General features: G+C 45.4%; 1 protein-coding gene across 2 annotated transcripts in view; it reads right to left on the minus strand.

Annotated features, from left to right (window-relative positions):
• dbn1 (drebrin 1) overlaps positions 1 to 18,402 on the minus strand; it is a 133,628-nt gene extending 115,226 nt beyond the window's left edge. For both annotated transcript variants that reach the window (XM_080748443.1, XM_080748442.1), the window contains exon 1: positions 18,202 to 18,402. In XM_080748443.1, the coding sequence (XP_080604569.1) occupies positions 18,202 to 18,287 (86 nt within the window). In that variant the 5' untranslated portion in view covers positions 18,288 to 18,402. The remainder of the gene's footprint in view (positions 1 to 18,201) is intronic.
• Positions 18,403 to 19,548: the final 1,146 nt, after the last annotated feature.

The raw sequence follows: 19,548 nt of genomic DNA on the forward strand, positions 1-19,548 counted from the left end.
ACAGATATAGTGCTGCTTTGAGCGGAAGAGGCAGATAGACAGATAAAGACAGAGAGAGAGACAGATAATAGAGAGATAAAAGAACAAAGTGATGGCAAGAGAGCGAAACCAAAGGCAGGTTAAAAATAAGAATGCTGTGAAACCAGTGACTTCTCTTTTCTGCTCAATTGAACCACCTTTCCTGTCACCTCTCTCTCTCTCTCTCTCTCTCTCTCACCTCTCTCTCTCTGGCAGCGTGAATGATTCACACGTCCAAATTTAGATTTTTATTTCAAACACTGCTCCTCTCCTCTCCTCTCCTCTCCTCTCCTCTCCTCTCCTCTTCAGAAAACATCTGCTCCAGGCTGTGGATTATGGGCTGCACGGAGCTCATCTTTCTTCTCACTTCCACTTCAATGTGCTGACTGTCAACGTTAAACATGCATGACTAATAAAAGTGTGATTAGGGATTTTTTTTGCAGTGTGAGCATCGCGAGGCTCCAAGCATGGTGACACAAGAACGCTTTGGTCCTAAAGAGGGCTGCCAGCATCATGACGTTTTAGTTAATTAATGACTAATTGTCAGACGAGATAATTGCGATTTAACGATTGAATTGTGTTTTGGCTTTGAAAACTGTTACATGAATAATATTACATTTGTTTTGGCTTTTAGGCTTTGTGCACAAAAATGTGCATATAGAGCAGATATTACAAATATGTTAATATGCAAAGACTATTACTGAAATATACAGATGTGCCATTTCAAAACTTCACATGATCTGCCATTGGCAGGACAGTAGATTTTCAGGGGATTTGCAGAACACTGAGCTTGTAGATCAGCTATTTTTGCTATTTTTATGACCTTCTCTGACTTCAAAGTTTAAATATATCTATGACAATGGATTCTGCTTTTCAGTGGGAAAGGAGTGGTTTCTTTCCATTTAAGAGTTTCTGCAAAAATAGTAAAATACACTCCATTCTCCATAGAAATTTGAAAGGCAAAACCAGTTGAAAAATGCATTTCCAGGACATTTTCAGGAAAATAGCAGTAAATACCGAAGAGTTGAAACGGCAGATTTGTATACAACATGACAATGAATGGTACCCATATTGAAATGGACAGACAGACAGATAGATAGTCCTAAATGTCCAAAATAGTGACGGCGGGTACAAAACGTTTTAAAAAGGTTTAAACAACTATGTGGAAATAATGATGGAAATATGACATAATATATTCATCTCTTCCAGCTGTTTTTATACAGTATAAGAACTGTGACAGGCCTGTGTGTTGTGTCTTGCATCCTACTGTCTCGAGTGGATTCGTGTGTGAAGTCCTGTTTTTACTGTGAAACTGCTGCACAAACCAAGTCCCGCTGGGGACCAATACAGTTCTATCTTACCTATGGAACCTATCCAGTACACCGCACTTGGTTCTTTATATTGAATGGCCACTCGGTTTCTGCTTGTGGAACAATAAAAGGCCATCGTCTGATTTCAGAGCGTGTGTGAGTTGCTTTGTTCCACCTCTTCAGCTTGTAGATCTGCTACGTTAGCTATTTTTGAATTTGAATCCTGAAAAGTGACAGTTTTGGACATATGAGGTTTCCACCCAACAGAGACGATATACAAACGTACAGCAAAACACACACACACACACACACACACACACACACACACACACACACACACACACACACACACACACACACACACACACACACACACACACACACACACACACACACACAAGCACACACACACACACACACACACACACACACACACACACACACACACACACACATATACACACGTGTTAATGGTATAGGGACCAAAACCCACGGCGTTTCACACACATTTCATCAGATCAGAACTCTACACCCTGGAATAATATACCTCTGCCTGGGGGACACGTTACCACGGCGACCACAGCTGCCTGAGGCGCAGAGGGGCCGTGTGATTGGACCATTCATCACCCCAGGCAGCGCCTCGTCTCTTTAACTGTAGCAGCACCCCACGGCCTGGGAGGAAAGGCACCTCAGGCCAGGTCCTGTTGGACCTCTCCAGGGCTTTACTCGATAACCATTGCGATTTAACTATTTCATTGTGTTTCTGCAGATAAAAAATACATTTCTTGCATTCATTTCAGTAGGATACTGACCAGTGAGGAGGAGATCCTGTACAAAAACATGTTCTTTGGTTGACTTTTTTGACCACTTTCGATTTTCCTCTAAAATACAACAAATGTAGGTAATTTCCTCTTTTCTTGTCAAAATATTGTCACCAACTTTAGACAGTGAAGCCATCAGTGCTTTGCACTGAGCTTTATTCTGGACCCAAAGGGAATGGATTAAGTTTTACCTAGGTGTAATTATTAGTGTGGCTGACCCTAGGGCAACCAGACTATAGTACTTGTCCCCGACTTTATTCCATCTTCCATCGGCTTTTTCTTTTTTTTTCCTATAATTTTTTTCCCACGATTTTGCAACCCATTTTCACCCAGTGCCAATTGCCTATGCAATCCTGGGCTCTGCTCTCCCTCTGCCGCGCCTGGGGAGACAACGGACTGACCTCATGCTTCCTTCAATGCATGAGTAGTCCAAGTTGTTTCTTTTCACCTGACAGGGGGGGTTTCCCCGGGATGGACGTAGCGCGTGGAAGGAACACGTTATTCCAAACAGTTCCTTTCCCCTCCATCAGGCGCCCCAGCTGGCCAGGGGGAGGCATTATCGAGACCAGGATTACTGCATGTTTTTGTGAGGGTATCAACCCTAGGAGACACGGGGAGAACATGCAAACTCCACACAGAAAGGCCCTATCGCCAACCCCACCTAGGGTGTGGGCGCTGATGACGCGGAGGGAGACACACGCCCCCAGCACCCACAGCGTCCCCCGGCGGGAATCGAACCCAGGACCTTCTAGCTGTGAGGCAAAGCGCTAACCACTGCGCCACCGTGCCCCTCCATCGGCTTTTTCAACCTGCAATTTGTCCTTGCCCGAGACCAGGAGAGCCGAGTCATCTGCGAACAAGAGCAGATTTGAATTGAAGGCACAATGAAGCTTATGTCATTCTAGAGCTGGAGAGCAGGGGAGACCCCTTGCCCTTGTACTGAACAAACACTCTATAGCAATATCACTTACCCTACCTATGATGCATCAAAGGACCTAAGATACCATTTACACTTCAACCATTTAACAGGCACTCGCTTTCAGAGTAACTTACAACAGTGCAGAATGAACCTTTTCAACCCACAACAGCATAAGTGGGCGAGAAAATCAAGGCCTATTCATACGCTCTCTCTCTCTCTCTCTCTCTCTCTCTCTAAATAATGTATTTAACATCTGTGTCTAAGGGAACAGCACACATAGCATAATAGCATCCATCTAAAGCAGAAATTATCAACCTCTGTCATCATTTCAAGGACCCCCCCCCCCCCCCCATTTGATACTTTCTTTTTAAATCTCTAGGACCCCTGTAATCTGCACTGCAAAATCCATTTGTACACTCTGAGAGTGTACAACTGGAACCAAAATGCACCCATAAGGGTCCCTTTGGTTTCATTTGTACACTCGCTTGGAGCCATCTCAAGGACCATCTCAAGGACCACTGGAGGTGCCCCAGACCCCATGTTGAGCATGAGTTATCTAAATACTGTAACATAGCTAGCATAAAATCTGAATAACAACTATAGTTTATTATTATGAAACTATAACTGAACCGGTATTCTGTTGTGTAATTTTCCAATGTTTTTATACTCTCACAGTTACCGCTGGTTTGGTCTCTGTAGATCAGCAGCAATGTCAAACACATTCCTCATCGACACACAGACCCACAAACACACAGATACACACATGCACACAGGCACACAGGCACAGCATGCACGCACATAACCTGAAGACAAGAAGGGAGAGAAAAGATAAATAGAGGAGACATATGAAAAGAGGAGACTTATGAGAGAAGAGAAGAGAAGAGAAGAGAAGAGAAGAGAAGAGAAGAGAAGAGAAGAAACACCTTAAGGGCAGTGGACTGGTAACTCTGGGCTTGATGCCAGGTAGAGAACAGAGAGAGAGAGAGAGAGAGAGAGAGAGAGAGAGAGAGAGAGAGAGAGAGAGAGAGAGATGTGGGAGCTAGCGTCCTCTTCGTCTACTGACCCAGACAGGAAGTCAAAGGTCAAGCCTGGCTGTGATTGGACGAGGGAGGAGTCCATTTGAGAACTGCTACATTCCTTTCCTGCTGTTCTCTACCTGACCTACAGTCACACAACCTGGGCCATCTGGTGGGCCGTAAGAACATTGCAAGTGGGCCCCCAAATAATTGGCAAAACACAAAGATTGTAAGGACAACACTAACATAAAAGAAAAGTGAATGAAAACCCAAAATGTGAGTTTTCATAAAGATAAACAAGGAACTTATTGGTCCCATTCATTCAGCCGGAACACAATAGACTTCTACTAAGATGTTCTTCCCTGATCCATGAAAAGGAATAGATAGATCAGTGAACTGAATGACACATAAAAAGCAGTTTGTGTACTCATTCAGCTAACAGCAGTATAGCAGTTAACAGGATAGTCTTTCTTTCAGCAGACTTGCATAAAGACACATGCGCGCGCGCTCGCAACGATCAATACACACTGATGGAGACAGGAAGTACTCGTTAGGAACAAAAACCGGACACTCTGAAACCCCTGGAATCGAAACAGAAAACCAAAACATCCTCCACTAACTTCCTGGTACCCTGAAAAACTACACATTCCGACCCTGGGTCTTCAACAGGGGCCAGGACCCCCTAGGGGATCCTCTGAGTTACTACAGGGGGATGCCACATCCTTGCGTTATAGGAACTCTTTTTTTTTAACCCAGGCATCGTACAATCAGAGCCAGGCTTGACCCTTTGACTTCCTGTCTGGGTCAGTAGTTCTTGCCTTTGGACCACGTTATGGTCATGGGTTCGATTCCGGGCACCGCCAAACTCAGCGTATGACAGTATGAGTAGCATGGCTTGCAGCAAGTCGTGCGGTAAGTACTGGGAGCTAATGGTAGGTGTGGTGCTCCACCTCAACATTCCATCTCCCAGGGGTCTAGCGCATCTTAACGGGGACAGACTCCCTCGTTCTCAGCTGATACCGACAATAAGCCCCTCCGAACTACTAACTAACTTACTTTGTTGACTAGAGTTCATGCTTATTTATGTTAATGCTTAGAAAATAACATTTCAAGCTCAAAACAACTTGAGTAGAAAGGTTAAACATAATAAGGAAAGAAGTTCGCAACACTCTCTCAACACAGAATGGATAATATTATTATTAATGAATGTTATTATGACTGACTATGAAGACCTCAACATCATCAATAAAGTGTTAAGTAATTTGGCGTTGAACTTGAGAGACCTTCTTGTTTAGAGGAACAGGCAAATGGATCTTCTAAAGACCAGGTCGTGTCTGGTACACAATAGCAGCAGAACGTATATCTCCTTGAACCATGCAGCATTCCAGCTTTGATGTCATTATACCCAAAGATGACTCTCCACATTAATGACCCCCCCCAAGACACATGGGTGGGGAGGGAGTGGGGGACGGTGGATGCGGGGGTCTGTGGAGCGTTTGATATCAGATCAGCTACTCAGATTCTCAAAAAAAGCCCCGGACCCTCTCCTTTGTGTCTGACTACTGTGGTTTAACTTCAAACAGCTTCTGTCCACCTTTCATTTCTCCCCCTGTGGGCACAGTTAAAAAAAGACATACATAATACAACACTAAAGCCAGAAAGCCAGTGAGCGTTTTTCAACCAGTCACCTGATCTGGTGTTCAGTGGTGAGCTGTCCTCAGGCACGGGGCCAGTAGGGAGAGAGTTTCTAACATGACTCATGACATTTTGTTTTTATCAATCATTTCCCTCGCAGTCATCATCAGCCACGGGAGTGTGTGGTGGTGTTTACCTGCTAAATCACACACACACCTCCGGCTGTGTAGTTTGTTTTGGGAGCCCGAGCAGAAACGTCTCCCGTCTCCCCACATAAAGAGTGAAAACACCCCAACACAGCCACAGGGCAGTGTGTTTCTTCTGGAGGTAAACACCAGCACACTTCTCCTGTGGCTGATGACTAGAGGGAAATAATTGTTTACCCATTTAGACTGGGAAGGCATTATTGCTTGTAGACCTGCTTTTTTGTTTTGAGGAAAGAAAAACTTGAAAATGCGTCTTTGAATATTTTTGACCCAATTCTATAAATGTCTTCAAAAAATGTTTTTGAAAAACTCATGTTTCTATGTCAGTGGTGCTCAAACTTTTTCAAGTCAAGGACCCCCAAAATGTATTTGGCCACGGACCCCCATCTCAAAATATTTAGTTAAGTTACAAATGTTTGGTTTAAAAATACATATAGTCAAAGATTTGCAACCATTTTCACAACTTTTCCAAAATAGCAGATCTACAAGCTCGCTGTGAGCGGGTTAGCCGCTTAACATGGTTAAGATGGTAAAGATCTATCTAGAGTGACACGGATGCAGGTAAGTGAGGCTATTGTGACATTTGATTTGGTGTTTGCCATCTTAATAAAAACTTTAGTCAGCAGAAATATGTGTTCGGTGTCAAGGTAACAATTGGATTTGACATTTTAATAAGACTCCCAGAAAGGAGAAATAATGAGTTATGCTAGGGGGCATGCATCTCTGAATCAGGCCTGATGATACTGAGACTCTCACATCGCGTGCACGCGTGTGCGTGCGCGCGAGTGTGTGTTGGCTGCAGGCAGGCAGCAGAGACAGAGCAGGGGGACAGCCGGGTGAGTTATGGTTACATGCCGGAAAGTGACGTGAAGATCTGTTGCATGGGTGGGTGGGTGGGTGTACTTCTAGCCCCTTTTCCACTGACATGGCCTAAGACCACACCACTCCACACATCCCACTTGCCAAGTTTTCCACTACAAGGACCTGGGTAAAGTGGTGTGAAAGTGGTACTAAACTAAACTAAACTAAAAAGTATCCAATCCAGAGTAGGTCTGAGCTAGGTCAAACAGGGGCAAACACTTCATAATGACTGATCACTCACTGACTTTTCATTTAGACCACCAGGATATAGTTGTAATACATGATAATAGATTCTATTGTGTTATAAATTAATCACTGTTATAATCTATTATAGTGTATTATAATTATCATAGTAATACATGATAATAGATTCTATTGTGTTATAATCACTGTTATAATCTATTATAGTGTATTATAATTATCATAGTAATATATTAATACTTTATAGTGTATTATAATCACAGTTACTAAAAAATATAAATAATATCGCCGTCCTGTTGATGTCCACTCCTCACAAGTATACAAACGCATGCAGTACAAACGTGTGTGTGTGTGTGTGTGTGTGTGTGTGTGTGTGTGTGTGCGTGCGTGCGTGCGTGCGTGCGTGCGTGCGTGCGTGCGTGCGCGTGCGTGTGTTGTGTGCGTGTGTGTGCGTGCACCGATGGTTAGAGCAGAAGTTAACTAAATATATTCCTGCAGTATCATGATGTTCTTATGATAATGTCTTAACATAATGTTCCTTGTCCTCTTGTTGCACTACATCCATAAGTCTGTCCGTATGTGCATATAGTCCAACTATAAACACATGGTTTTGTGGTTATGCAGATGACTTTCCTTTGTGGATCTACCATGTGTATTTTTACCAGTGACATTTTGCCTTCGTCAGATTGCAGACTACCTTCCTATTGTGGACATGTCGATGATGATTATGACACTTTTTGCACCTCATGTACGAATTACCTGCAGCTTTTTATATCGCTGTTGTCAGGCAGAAACCTCCCATTTTCACACTGTAACACATTTTGAAATTAAATACAAATTGTACTTTTCAGGATTCCAATTAAAAAATAGCAAAAATAGCAGATCTGCTATTTTTTCTACTTTTGTGTGACACAGAATGACGAAGTAGGACATTAATTACAAGGGGAGAAAAAAAGTTAAAATACGGGGATAAGAGGTTTGTGCCCGACTGTATTATGCAACGTGGCCCTTTGGACTGAGTGAGGAAATATAGTGGCCCTCTCCATGATCAAAGTGTCCCACCCCTGCCCTACTAGATCATACTACAGCGTCACACAAAAGCATCAAAAGTAGCAGATCCACAAGCTCAAACCGCGGCGCGATATATATAGATCTGCTGTGATGTGAGGCGGCAGTGGCTCAGGGGTAGAGAAACCATTGTCACCATGTCATTAGAATACGGAGGGTTCCCGAAGGGTTCCCAGTTCGATCCTGGGCTCCCCTAGAGTTAGTGTCGAAGAGTCCTTGAGCAAGACTCTGAACCCCTAGTTGCTCGGTTGGTGCCTTGCATGATTTCCTCAGCCATCGGTGTATGAATGTGTGTGTGAATGGGTGAATGCACAATCTCTGTAAAGCGCCTTGGATAAAGGCACCATTTACCATTTACAATAAAGCTGATTCTGATTAACACTAAAGGTCATCAGTTGGCAATAAACACAACAATTAAACGGTGCACGAGAGAACACAGCTAAGGGGTCCTTAGCTCATAAAACACAGAGGACCCCTTCTAGTTGGTCCAGCAGTATATATTCTGGATGGGATAAAGATGGCAGAGGGGCTTGTATAATTTTAATAGGACAACAGGGGGTGAGGGGGTTCCTGCTTGTTGTTTGGGGTCAGTGCTGTTTAGGAAGCCGCTCCATTGTTCCGACCTCCTCAAGTGTGAAAAACGGGGGCAGAGCCTGAGCCCCCCGTCCCACAACACCCCTCTGTTCGCTCCTCATAATGCCATACACACATATGCAACATTAGACAAAACTCCCCTCGAGATATTTTAACACCACCACCAAAGGCCACGTTAACCTTTTGCTTGATTGGGAGCTGTCAATCAGTTCATACTAAACAAGGCTGTGATGGGGTGGCAGATACAGAGGATTTACTAGCTTGGATGAAGCTTGAATCCCTTGGTTTACATTCCTATTAAGAGGCAGTAAATGGTAAATGTTAAGGAATCATTTTGTGTAAATTAATTAATAGGGCTATATATTCTGTGTCGGTGCCAACAGAATGTATTGCAATTTGCCAGTTCTCTTGGCAACATGGGTCCATTTCTAGATTCTATACATAAAGACAAGATGAAGATACTAGCCAATCTAAACGCTCACGATGCGCTGCATCGAGATGGGTTTTGAGCTTGTAAATCTGCAAAAAACAAAAAAACAACAAAAAAACACCCACCATTAACATTATTTTGTTAAAATTGATTATTTTCATCAATTAAAACTATTAGTTTGTCAAACTGTTGCACGACCCCCTAATCCTGGTACGGACTAGAAGAAATGTCAGTTAATCCTACTCTACTGACTAGCCTAGTGGGACAACAATGTTATCCTGTCATCAGAATCCATCCAAACAGATCAACTTAACACGGTTTAGTAAAGAAATTATCATTTAGCCGCCGAAACACAGATGGCCATGATGATTAAACATTAGCATGTAGCCTACTGCTATCCTTAATGATTACAGTTAGCTATAGCTTAGGACTGCAAAGTAGTATAGTGTAGCGTAGTACAGTGGTTCTCAAACTTTTACATTTCAAGGTCTCCCCTTAACTCTGACAGTGTACAAAATGGAACCAAATGGACCCTAACCGTTAGGGTCCATTTGGTTCCATTTGTACACTGTCAGAGTTACAGGCTGGTAAGGGTCAATTTAGACCCCCCTAAAGGAACCGCTAAGAGTCCCTGGAATCCACTTTGAGAAGCACTGGCGTATAGCATAATATAGATTATCACCCGGGCATTCATTCACTGCGGGCCGAGGTTAAGTTCCCGAGGGCAGCGATGAATGCGTGGGTTAATCAGTTGTTCATCAGTGAGCCTCTCATGCTGAGTTCTCACTAGCAGCAACAAAAGATACAAAATGACCAAAGCGTGGTGGCGGTCAGTCAGGAGGCCACATTGTGTGTTGCTCAGCACGGCCGTTGACGTCATCAATCGTGCGTCCGTGTGTTAAGAGAGAGATAGATAGAGCTTTATTGGTCCCATGGTGGAAATACAGTGGACAGAGACGGCAAGGTATTCATGATCAGCCGCGTCTCAAGTCCTTAAATAATTCCTATTTCCTTCACTTGTTTCCTATTTCCTTGTCTGTTAGTCCCGCCCACTGGGAGTTGGCCTATCACCTGTGATGTTGTCATCAGAAATGGCCAATGGGACGTCTCCTCTTCTCTATTTCCTCAATGGGAGGGACTAACATACAAGCAAGGAAATAGGAAATAGGATTGATTAAGGACTTGAGACGCAGCTGCATTTGTAGTCCTACACCAGCCATTTTGAGGACCAGCACAGGTGTTTTGATTAACGTGGAACATTGGTTCTATGCCAATCAGACAAATTTAACACCTGTGTTGGTCCTCAATATAGCCTGTTTAGGACTACAAATGCAACCCATGTATAGTTAAGTGACGGATACAGAGTAAGGAAAAAGTACAGTAAGATACAGGAATAGCTTCACATAAAGAAGCAACAGTATACAGTGGTATTAGTGGTTCTCAACCTTTTGGACCGGGGCCCACCTCAAAAGTGTCCCCACCCGTATGACCACATCTGATCACTGGTACACATCTAAGCAGTAGTCTGCACTGTGCAGAACAACAAACAGTGGCAGAATCCTGCCCCAAAGAGCACAGTCAAATACGTACACAAAACGGCACGCAAGCACGCACGCACGCACGCACACGCACACGCACACACACACACACACACACACACACACACACACACACACACACACACACACACACACAATGGACCCCAATACTAAAGCACTGCAGAACAAAACACACACACACACACACACACACACACACACACACACACACACACACACACACACACACACACACACACACACACACACACACACACACAGTGTCAGGCTGATAATTAATATCAGCCCTATAGGGCTGTTATGGCAGTAGCTGTTCAGAAAGACAACCACAGTTAGCATCTGTTCAACATTGTTTGACATGCAGAGTTCCTGCTGCAATGATCGAGGTCGCTCATGGAGGTAGAGCACGCTTGCACTGATTGGTCAGCCACTGCCATATCAGCCCCTGGTCGAATAAAGGCTGAGGGTGAGATTACCGTAAGTGTAGTACTTAGGCTATAGCATATCGATAGCAAATGAATCGTCAGGTAATATGGTATGGATTAATGGTGTAGTCGTGTAACACAGCATAGCAAGCAGTACACTACAACCAAGCAGTAATAGTTAGTTACAGTAAACTATTAGGAGGAGTTCATAGCCTAATAGCAAATATCCTACTGTAAATGTGCTAATCTCTGCATATGAGCATATCTGTAATTCATACGCATCTCGAGAACTGTCCGACCGCCCGACGTCAAACTCGACACACTAACGGTGTCCGGTTGTCCAGTACCGCACGCACACTGATATGCCCATATATAAGCACGCATATATAGCCTATGGAGTTGTCCAGAACCGCCGATCAATATCATATGCCCATATATGGGCATATATACTGATGACATCATGGACCTCCATACATGGGAAATAAAAGGAATGAGGACAGACAGGTACAGAGATATCCACATATGGGCATAACATTTTTCACAGCCAGACAGAAGGTACAAGGAGTACTCTGACAATGGGTACGACTGGTATTACATAGCAGCTGGGTGGGGCGCACGCATTCCCAACTCGCATGGTTCCAGAGTAGACCGGTGCCCGTCTTAGTATGGTAGAATGTGCAATAAGAGCAGTTTAAACAGTGCACCGCTGCTGAGAGCAAACCAGAGACAGATGTGAACCTAATAGCATCTCATCCCAAACATCGCTGATGAAGAGTGACAGTGGAAACGACAGCACAATAAAATCCTCAGTGTCGATCCTAGCTGAACTGGAAACATGAACCCTAACGGGTCGCATCAAAATCTGATTACCAGAAATTACATTCATCCATTTCTGGGGATATAACCTAAACATTATAGACGGATAGGTCTGTGGACCAATTATCCTTCTGTTCATGGCTTATCCTTAGACCTGAGGACCATTCTACACATGCCTTCTAAATCAGTAGTTCAATCTTTTTTGTGCCAACTGCCAAGGACCCCCAGGCCCAAAATGATATGTATATTTAGCAACGGATCCCGCCATCTAAAAATGTGTTGTGCCAGGGACCCCTCGAAGAGAGGATTTGTGTTTCAAGTTTTCCAAACCTTTTACGATACTTTTCAAAGATTTTCAAAAATAGCAGATGCGCAAGCTTGCAGCAGGGCACTAAGTGACACACTGTAAGCTTGTATATCTGTGATTTCTTTTGCGAACCATTCTTCTAAATCCTACGAGTTTTCAGAAAAACACGTTGCTATATACAGTACATATAGCAAAAATCTAAGAATGACACGCATGCTTTCCTGGTTTCGGTGGGTTGAGTTACACACAGAGAGTTAAAATGTACCCGTGCTATTTCTGGTGCTATCGACCATTTTGTCCGAGAGCGGGGATGGGGGGGTGGGGGCCGTGTGTTTACACATCCTGAAACTAAAGTCTCATATTTAGGTCAATATGACCTCAGTTTGAGACTATTGACTTGGCAACAGATGGCACCGGGTTCACGTTACTGCGGCATGCTGAGGGCTGACACTGACAGTGATTTGTTAAAATAAAAAAAGGGAGGCCTGGTGCTTTCTGAAATGAACGTCTTAATTGTGCAGCATCTTAAACAGATGTCTGAAATTGCGGCTTTTGATTTTCCATTATGAAATGACACCTGAAGATAAGTGCTCACTGATGAGGAGGAAATGGCTGTGGGTAGAGTGCTTCCGAAATACCCTGTGGCCCCCCGCGCGTGTGCACGCGCGCACACACACACACACACACACACACACACACACACACACACACACACACACACACACACACACACACACACACACACACACACACACACACACACACACACACACACACACACATTACTATGCTAGTGAGGACAAACAGTTTTATGAACACAATTTATACCTTTTTAGACATTTAACTCTAACCATGAAGTCTTAAGAGTTACATTGCATCACAGCATGTTGCGCTGCATTGTAACTAAGTAGCCTACTAAGTAGAATATTTTTAAGCCCAACATCGCAAATCTTTTTTAACCATAAAACAACCATTTCTCTTGAGGACCAGGAATGTTGTCCTCGTCTATTTTTTCCCCAAATTGTGCTATACTTGTGTAGACACTTGGCAGTCACAACAAGTATAGTATAATACAAGTACACTCTCACACACACATACACGCACTTACGATAAAGCAATTGCGTTGAATGATAGAAAGTATAACAGGATCTAGGTCTGTTGCAGCTGTTATGGTTTTATCCCCTCAAGACAAAGTCAATGCCGCCTTTAAAATAAGAGACGGCGGTCGGGTTCCAGTTACGTTAGAAAAGTGATAAATTGCCGCATATTCCTTCCCACCTTGTCGTGTTTGACAGGTGGGCTTTAGATGAGATTCATCTGGCCACGTGCCCGGCCAACACAAAGGGGCTTCTCAAATGCACTGGAATGTCACCCCTCACCCCCTCACTCTCTCTCTCTCTCTCTCTTTCCTTCTGCATGTGCCTGTTTTTCCTTGCTCTCTCTCACTATCACGTCTTAATAATTCAACAAAGACCCCATCAGTGGAGAATTCACGGGGGCTGGTACCCTGGCTGACGCCATTTCCTCCAGGAGAGGGGAGAGGAGAGGAGAGGAGAGAGAGAGAGAGGGAGAGAGAGAGAGAGAGAGAGGGAGAGGAGAGAGAGAGATGAAGAGACCTGAGGCCGATTAGACAAATGGTGTCTAAATCAGTGGTTCTCAAACATTTTCATGCCGAGAATCTCTAGTCCATATTGATATATGCTTGGCCGTGGACCTCCAATCTGAAAATGCTTTGTGCCAGGGAACCCCAGAATAGAAGATTTGTGTTCAAGAATTCTTCCAAGATTTTTCTAAAATGTTCAAAAATAGCTTTGAACTTGTACATCTGCTACTTTTGAGTAGCCAATCCTAAAATCTAAAAAAAGATGCATTTGGAAATTGCAAGTGTGGTTGCTGGTGGTTGCTGAAGTGGCTATATTCTGCAGTAAGCTAACTGTCATGTGAAGCCAGACCAATCCAGTCCAATCCTCGATCTGTCCACCACTCCCCCACTAATTCCCACTCCCATTGATTCCCTTTTGAATCCCTATCCCATTGATTCCCTATTGATTCCCATTCCCATTGAGTCCATTAATTTTCAATGGCGGCGGAAAGGTTACCCTAGAAATAAAGTTTCACCAGGACTATAATGTGTTGCCCTGTTGGGCAACCACACTAACTAGATCTATGACACAGATCATTTCCACAGCAAACTGACCCAGCACTGCTCGGGTCATTGTCTACGAAAAGGCGGAGAAGCTAAAACCAAAGGCTAAACTGAAACGATATCACATCTATTAAAGCCACTGAGAAGGAATGCATTGAAAGAGAGCGAGGGAGAGGGAGAGAGTGAGAGAGAGAGAGAGAGAGTGTGTGTGTGTGTGTGTGTGTGTGTGTGTGTGTGTGTGTGTGTGTGTGTGTGTGTGTGTGTGTGTGTGTGTGTGTGTGTGTGTGAGAGAGAGAGAGAGAGAGAGAGAGAGAAAGAGAGGGAGAGGGAGAGGGAGAGAGAGAGAGAGAGCTGACAGATTGACACATCTCATCCCATAGCTACGCCCTCTCTTCCAGAGTGGCTGAAAGCAGCGAGCCTCCACAGTGTTGTGTAAACCCCAGAGAGCATTGTATAAGCCATGGGGTCTCCTGGGGTAAAGGAGGGACCCCCGGTGCCCCAGGGGTCCTTGGGGGGTTCTCTCTGCTTTGGAGGGGGTCCTCAGATAAATGACTGATAGCTTGACATGCCTAATGCGTGTCAAATTGTGGGGGTCCTTGACATTAAAGAGGTTGAGAATCACGGTGTATAATAAACCCCAGGGAATGGTTTCTAGTGTTCTATAAACCTCAGGGTGGGGTCTGGGTGGGGACCCCCAGGGGCCCTTGAGGGGGTTCCAGCGGGGGCCCCCAGCGAAATGAGGAACAATCTAAACACTTAAATGCACCGTTAGGCCCTAGGTCCATTTTTAAATAGGGGTCTACAGCCAAATAAATTCACAGTCAATTTGGACATGAAAATGTTGAGAACCATTGGTATGAACTATAAACCCAGTGGACTCACACCATAGGGAGAGTGTTTTTTGCAGGTCGTTCAGTCCGAGTGTATCAAAAAAGCAACTGGGTTAAGGCAGACCGAAGCTCGTGATTAGCTGCGCGGAGGTGACGAAAGTCTCGGGGACGGAGATACACCTAAACCTAACCTTAACCCTAACCCTAACCTCAGTAAGACTAACGCTGGTGAATGCTAACCTGGTGAAATGCTAACCTGCCGACACTGGTGAATGCTAACCTGGTGAAATGCTAACCTGCCGACGCTGGTGTATGGTAACCTGGTGAATGTTAAACTGGTCGGACCAACGGTGCTTAACCCAGTTGCTTTTTTGATACATCACTCAGACTTAAAAGACCTACAAAAAATACTCTCCCCACACCATAGTGTGAGTCCACTGGCTACAGGCTATAGTGTATATAGCCTGATTTATTGCGACCGTAGGTCGCATTTACTACCAAAACCTCCACGGGCTGTCTGTGAGTCAGTCAGTCAGTCAGTCAGTCAGTGAGTCAGTCACACTTTTGCCCTGCTCATATCTCCACAACCGTTGCCCCCATCCATGCCAGATTTTGCACACACACTCCTTGACTGCCAAACTACAACCTCCAAGGACCCCCGGAGCCCCAGGGACCCCCAGGTCCCTGGGGGACCCCCAGATGTAAGAAATGACCAAATGTGCTCACACGTCACACGTCACACTTTTTCCCTGCTTATATCTCCGCACCTGTTGACCCGATCCATGCCAGATTTTACACACACACTCCTTGCCTGCCAAACTACAACCTCCAAGGACCCCCGGAGCCCCAGGGACCCCCAGCTCCCTGGGGGACCCCCAGATGTAAAAAATGACCAAATGTGCAAAAATGACCAAATGACCACCCCAACGGGGCTGCTCACGGGGAATTCCCGGGGACCACCGACTCCTGCTGCTCCAGAACGGATGCAAAAGTGGTGGCGCCCCCAGTGGAGGACCCCCTGCCACTGCAGCGCACATAAAATGCCGTAACTCGGGCTAGGAGCGTCCGGGAGAGCCGGGGCCGGTACCTATTCGTCCGCCAAGGCAACGCGGAGACCCCACCCCTCATTTCTCACATGGCCCTATTCTAGCGCCACCTTCAGGCCGATTTTTAAAACACATTTTTGGACACTGCTCCTACAGTTTTTGCCCTAAAATCACGAATATCACTACACAGCATGTCTACACTCATGTCATCAACATGGATCAGGAAGATTTGGGAAAAACACATTTTTGCCCTATTTGTGGAGATAAGCCACCTACGGTCGCTTATCTCCCGATTAGGGAGTCTTACTGGTACTTATATCAGAAATTATGAGATCTACAAGCTGACAACGTGTCGCACTAGTTTATAAACCAGTGGAGAGTATTGTATATGAACCAGTGGAATGACTTATACTATTGTACAAACCAGTGGACTGATTTGTACCATAAGTAAAGCCTTGCCGAGCCATGAGGCCCATGGGGGAAGGAGTCTATCTCCTGTTTCTGTAGCGTGAGGCAGCTTCACGTACTAGTACACCTCCTGTCGCAGGGACTCACTCGCCCCCAATCCAAGCCTTAGTATTGTATAAACCAGTGGAATGACTATCGTTGTATAAACCAGAGGAATGGTTTCCAGGTGCACAGTGCGGAAGCCGGCACCGCTGCACGGAAAACAAAAGTACTCCTACTGTTGCACAATGCAATGTTTGTCTAAACAAGTGACCTGCGGGCTGTAGCCTACCCTATACAAGGTACAAGTACGCGGCCATCCGGTCAGCCTGCAGGTTCACCAGATAAAAACCTGCTCATATCTCACAGATATATATCTGACCCCCTCCTCTTAGCTACTGTAATAGGAACTGACTTCAGCTTTTCAGCTTTTTAAAAAGCCGATTTATCCTTCAGTTACACGCCTGGCTGTGTCTCCGTCTCGCACCACAAAGGCGTTATGAGCTCGGAGCTTGTAGATCTGCAATTCTTTGGTGCGAGACACAAGCAATAAATCAGGGTTTAGATGGCCAGTGTATAAAGTGTGATATGGAAAAACGAGCACACAGCACAGGTCAGGATAATAGCTTTTCCACATGTGCACCGGTAGCACTATGTACAGTACAGCCAACTAAACTCGCCCACCTTTTTGTCGGTATAGGCTATAGGATAGGCCTCTGTTTTATGTAACAAAACCCAAACCGGTGCATATTTCTTTGTTTTATCCAGAAGGCAACTTCTTTGACAGGAAGAAATCTCTCTATAGCAGAACAAAAAGTGAAACAAGTTGGTGGTTTCCTTTTTATGGAGTGTATCCGGAGAGCCACGAGTTGGTGGTGGTGGTGGTAAGCCCCTACTAGCCTACTTTCATTCTCTCTCTGTGTATTCTCTGGTGGAGAGAGAGAGAGACAGGGATGGGATGCTGCTGCATACGTACACGCACGCACCACGTGCACGCCGGTGAGGTGGAAAGGAGAGGGGGAGGCGGGGTACTCCCTGCATCCGTCCTTCCATCCATCCTTATACCCCTGTTGTTATATTCCATCAGTGCATGTGTGCGCGTGTGCGCGTGTGTGCGTGTGTGTGTGTGTGTGTGTGTGTGTGTGTGTGTCCGTCCTCCACTCTCAACAGCAGCAGCTAGCTCCATCACACGGTTATTCCTGCGCGCACGGACGCGCGCGCACAGCGCACAACACGCGCACCACGGCGCGCACACACACATAACCTTGCCAAAGCACAGCTTGAACCAACCAGCCTGAGCGCATGATGAGCAACACAATAAAACCAATAAAAACACTGGGGGAAAAGCGTCCGACGGGGTGGAATGAAAGAAAGAAAGAGAGGAGAGGAGGAGAAGGAGGAGGGAGAGAAAGAAAGAAGGAGAAAGAGAGAGGAGAGGAGAGGAGGAAACGGAATGAGAAAGAGGAGAGATTCAGAGCGAGAGAGAGAGAAGGAGAAAGAGAAAGAGAGAGAGAACGCTTTGGGAGATGCTCTCTCACTCACTCACCAGTCAGTGTCTGTGTTCTCGTCGATGACCTGCTGGTAGGCGGTGAGCAGCAGCAGTCTGTTCTTCTGGAGGTTGACAGACATCATGGTACTGTGTGCTGTACTGTCCCACCGTAGCCCGAAACACTGAGAGAGACACGGTACTGACTGACTGACTGACTGACTGACTGGCTGACTGGCTGCAGAGTGGACCGACTGGAGAGGAGAGGAGAGGAGGAGGAGGAGGTGTGGAAGAGGAGGAGGGGAGAGAGAGAAGCTCTGAGTGGCTCTCAGACAAAGGAGGGAGCGCCGGGCGGACAGCGCTGGGTCCTAGTGCCGACTTGACTCGACAGAGGGCTGTTATTTTGCACTGGGTGAAACACTGTTCCCATGCATGCATGCGGTGATTTTGATTGATTTGATTGAATACTAGCCTGGGATCCCTTCACTTTTCGGGGTTTGATGTGTGTACGTCATGTTGTAGTCCTAGACGGACTACACTTTGGCCGGAACTATCAAACCGGAAACAGTTTAACCCAAAATAAGGACATCAAGGACATCTACTTTTAAGGCCTACCTAATAAACCCCTTGATGCAGAGTAGTAGTTCAATTGCTTTTGGAAAATTTGTTTGGTATATGCATCTTTTAGTCCAACTCGTAGCGACTGGCAAGACTACACTGGGCTACTCGAGCATTTTATTAGGGATTGGGGAAACAAGCGCCAGCGGGGGGAACCAAAACAAAGCGACGCCGCTTCTTCTGCTTGTGGTTTCCGCCTAGATCGGATCAAACAGCCCGTTGTAAACGAATACCAGGCTTTCCCCTGAGAAAGCCTGTGACGCGAGGTTAATTGAATACAGTGGTGTCAGTTCAGCAAAAGCTAAGGTATGGCAACATGACTGGTGTCATGCAGCGAACTTCTAGTAAGATCCAATACTATCCACAACTCTCCAACATCCCATCGTGCATTGCGCAGAAGGCGAGCGGCATTTCCGGCGTCGCAGCCGACGTGAGCTTAGCTTTGTATGTCTGCTGTTAACCAGAGGTGTCCATCTTTGATCACACTAGAAGCTGGGCCGCCCTTCGGGCGGCCCAGCGTCTAGTCGGCGACCTGGCCAACTCGGGAACGATGTAAATAGAGAATGAATGCCCCGCCCTTTAATGCAAACCCCATTATACCTGTTGTCATAGGACCCGTTTTGACCATCTGTTTGCCTGTGTCCATTTATGCCCATATATGGAGATATCTGTATCTGTCTGTCTGTCGGCGTCCATTTTATGTCCATATATGGAGATCACTGCAGATATAGTTCTGGGTCCATTTTATGCCCATATGCCCATATATGGAGATATCTGTCTATTTGCGTC

Source organism: Nannobrachium achirus, assembly GCF_963921795.1.
Source record: "Nannobrachium achirus genome assembly, chromosome: 19".
Taxonomy (NCBI): Eukaryota; Metazoa; Chordata; class Actinopteri; order Myctophiformes; family Myctophidae; genus Nannobrachium; species Nannobrachium achirus.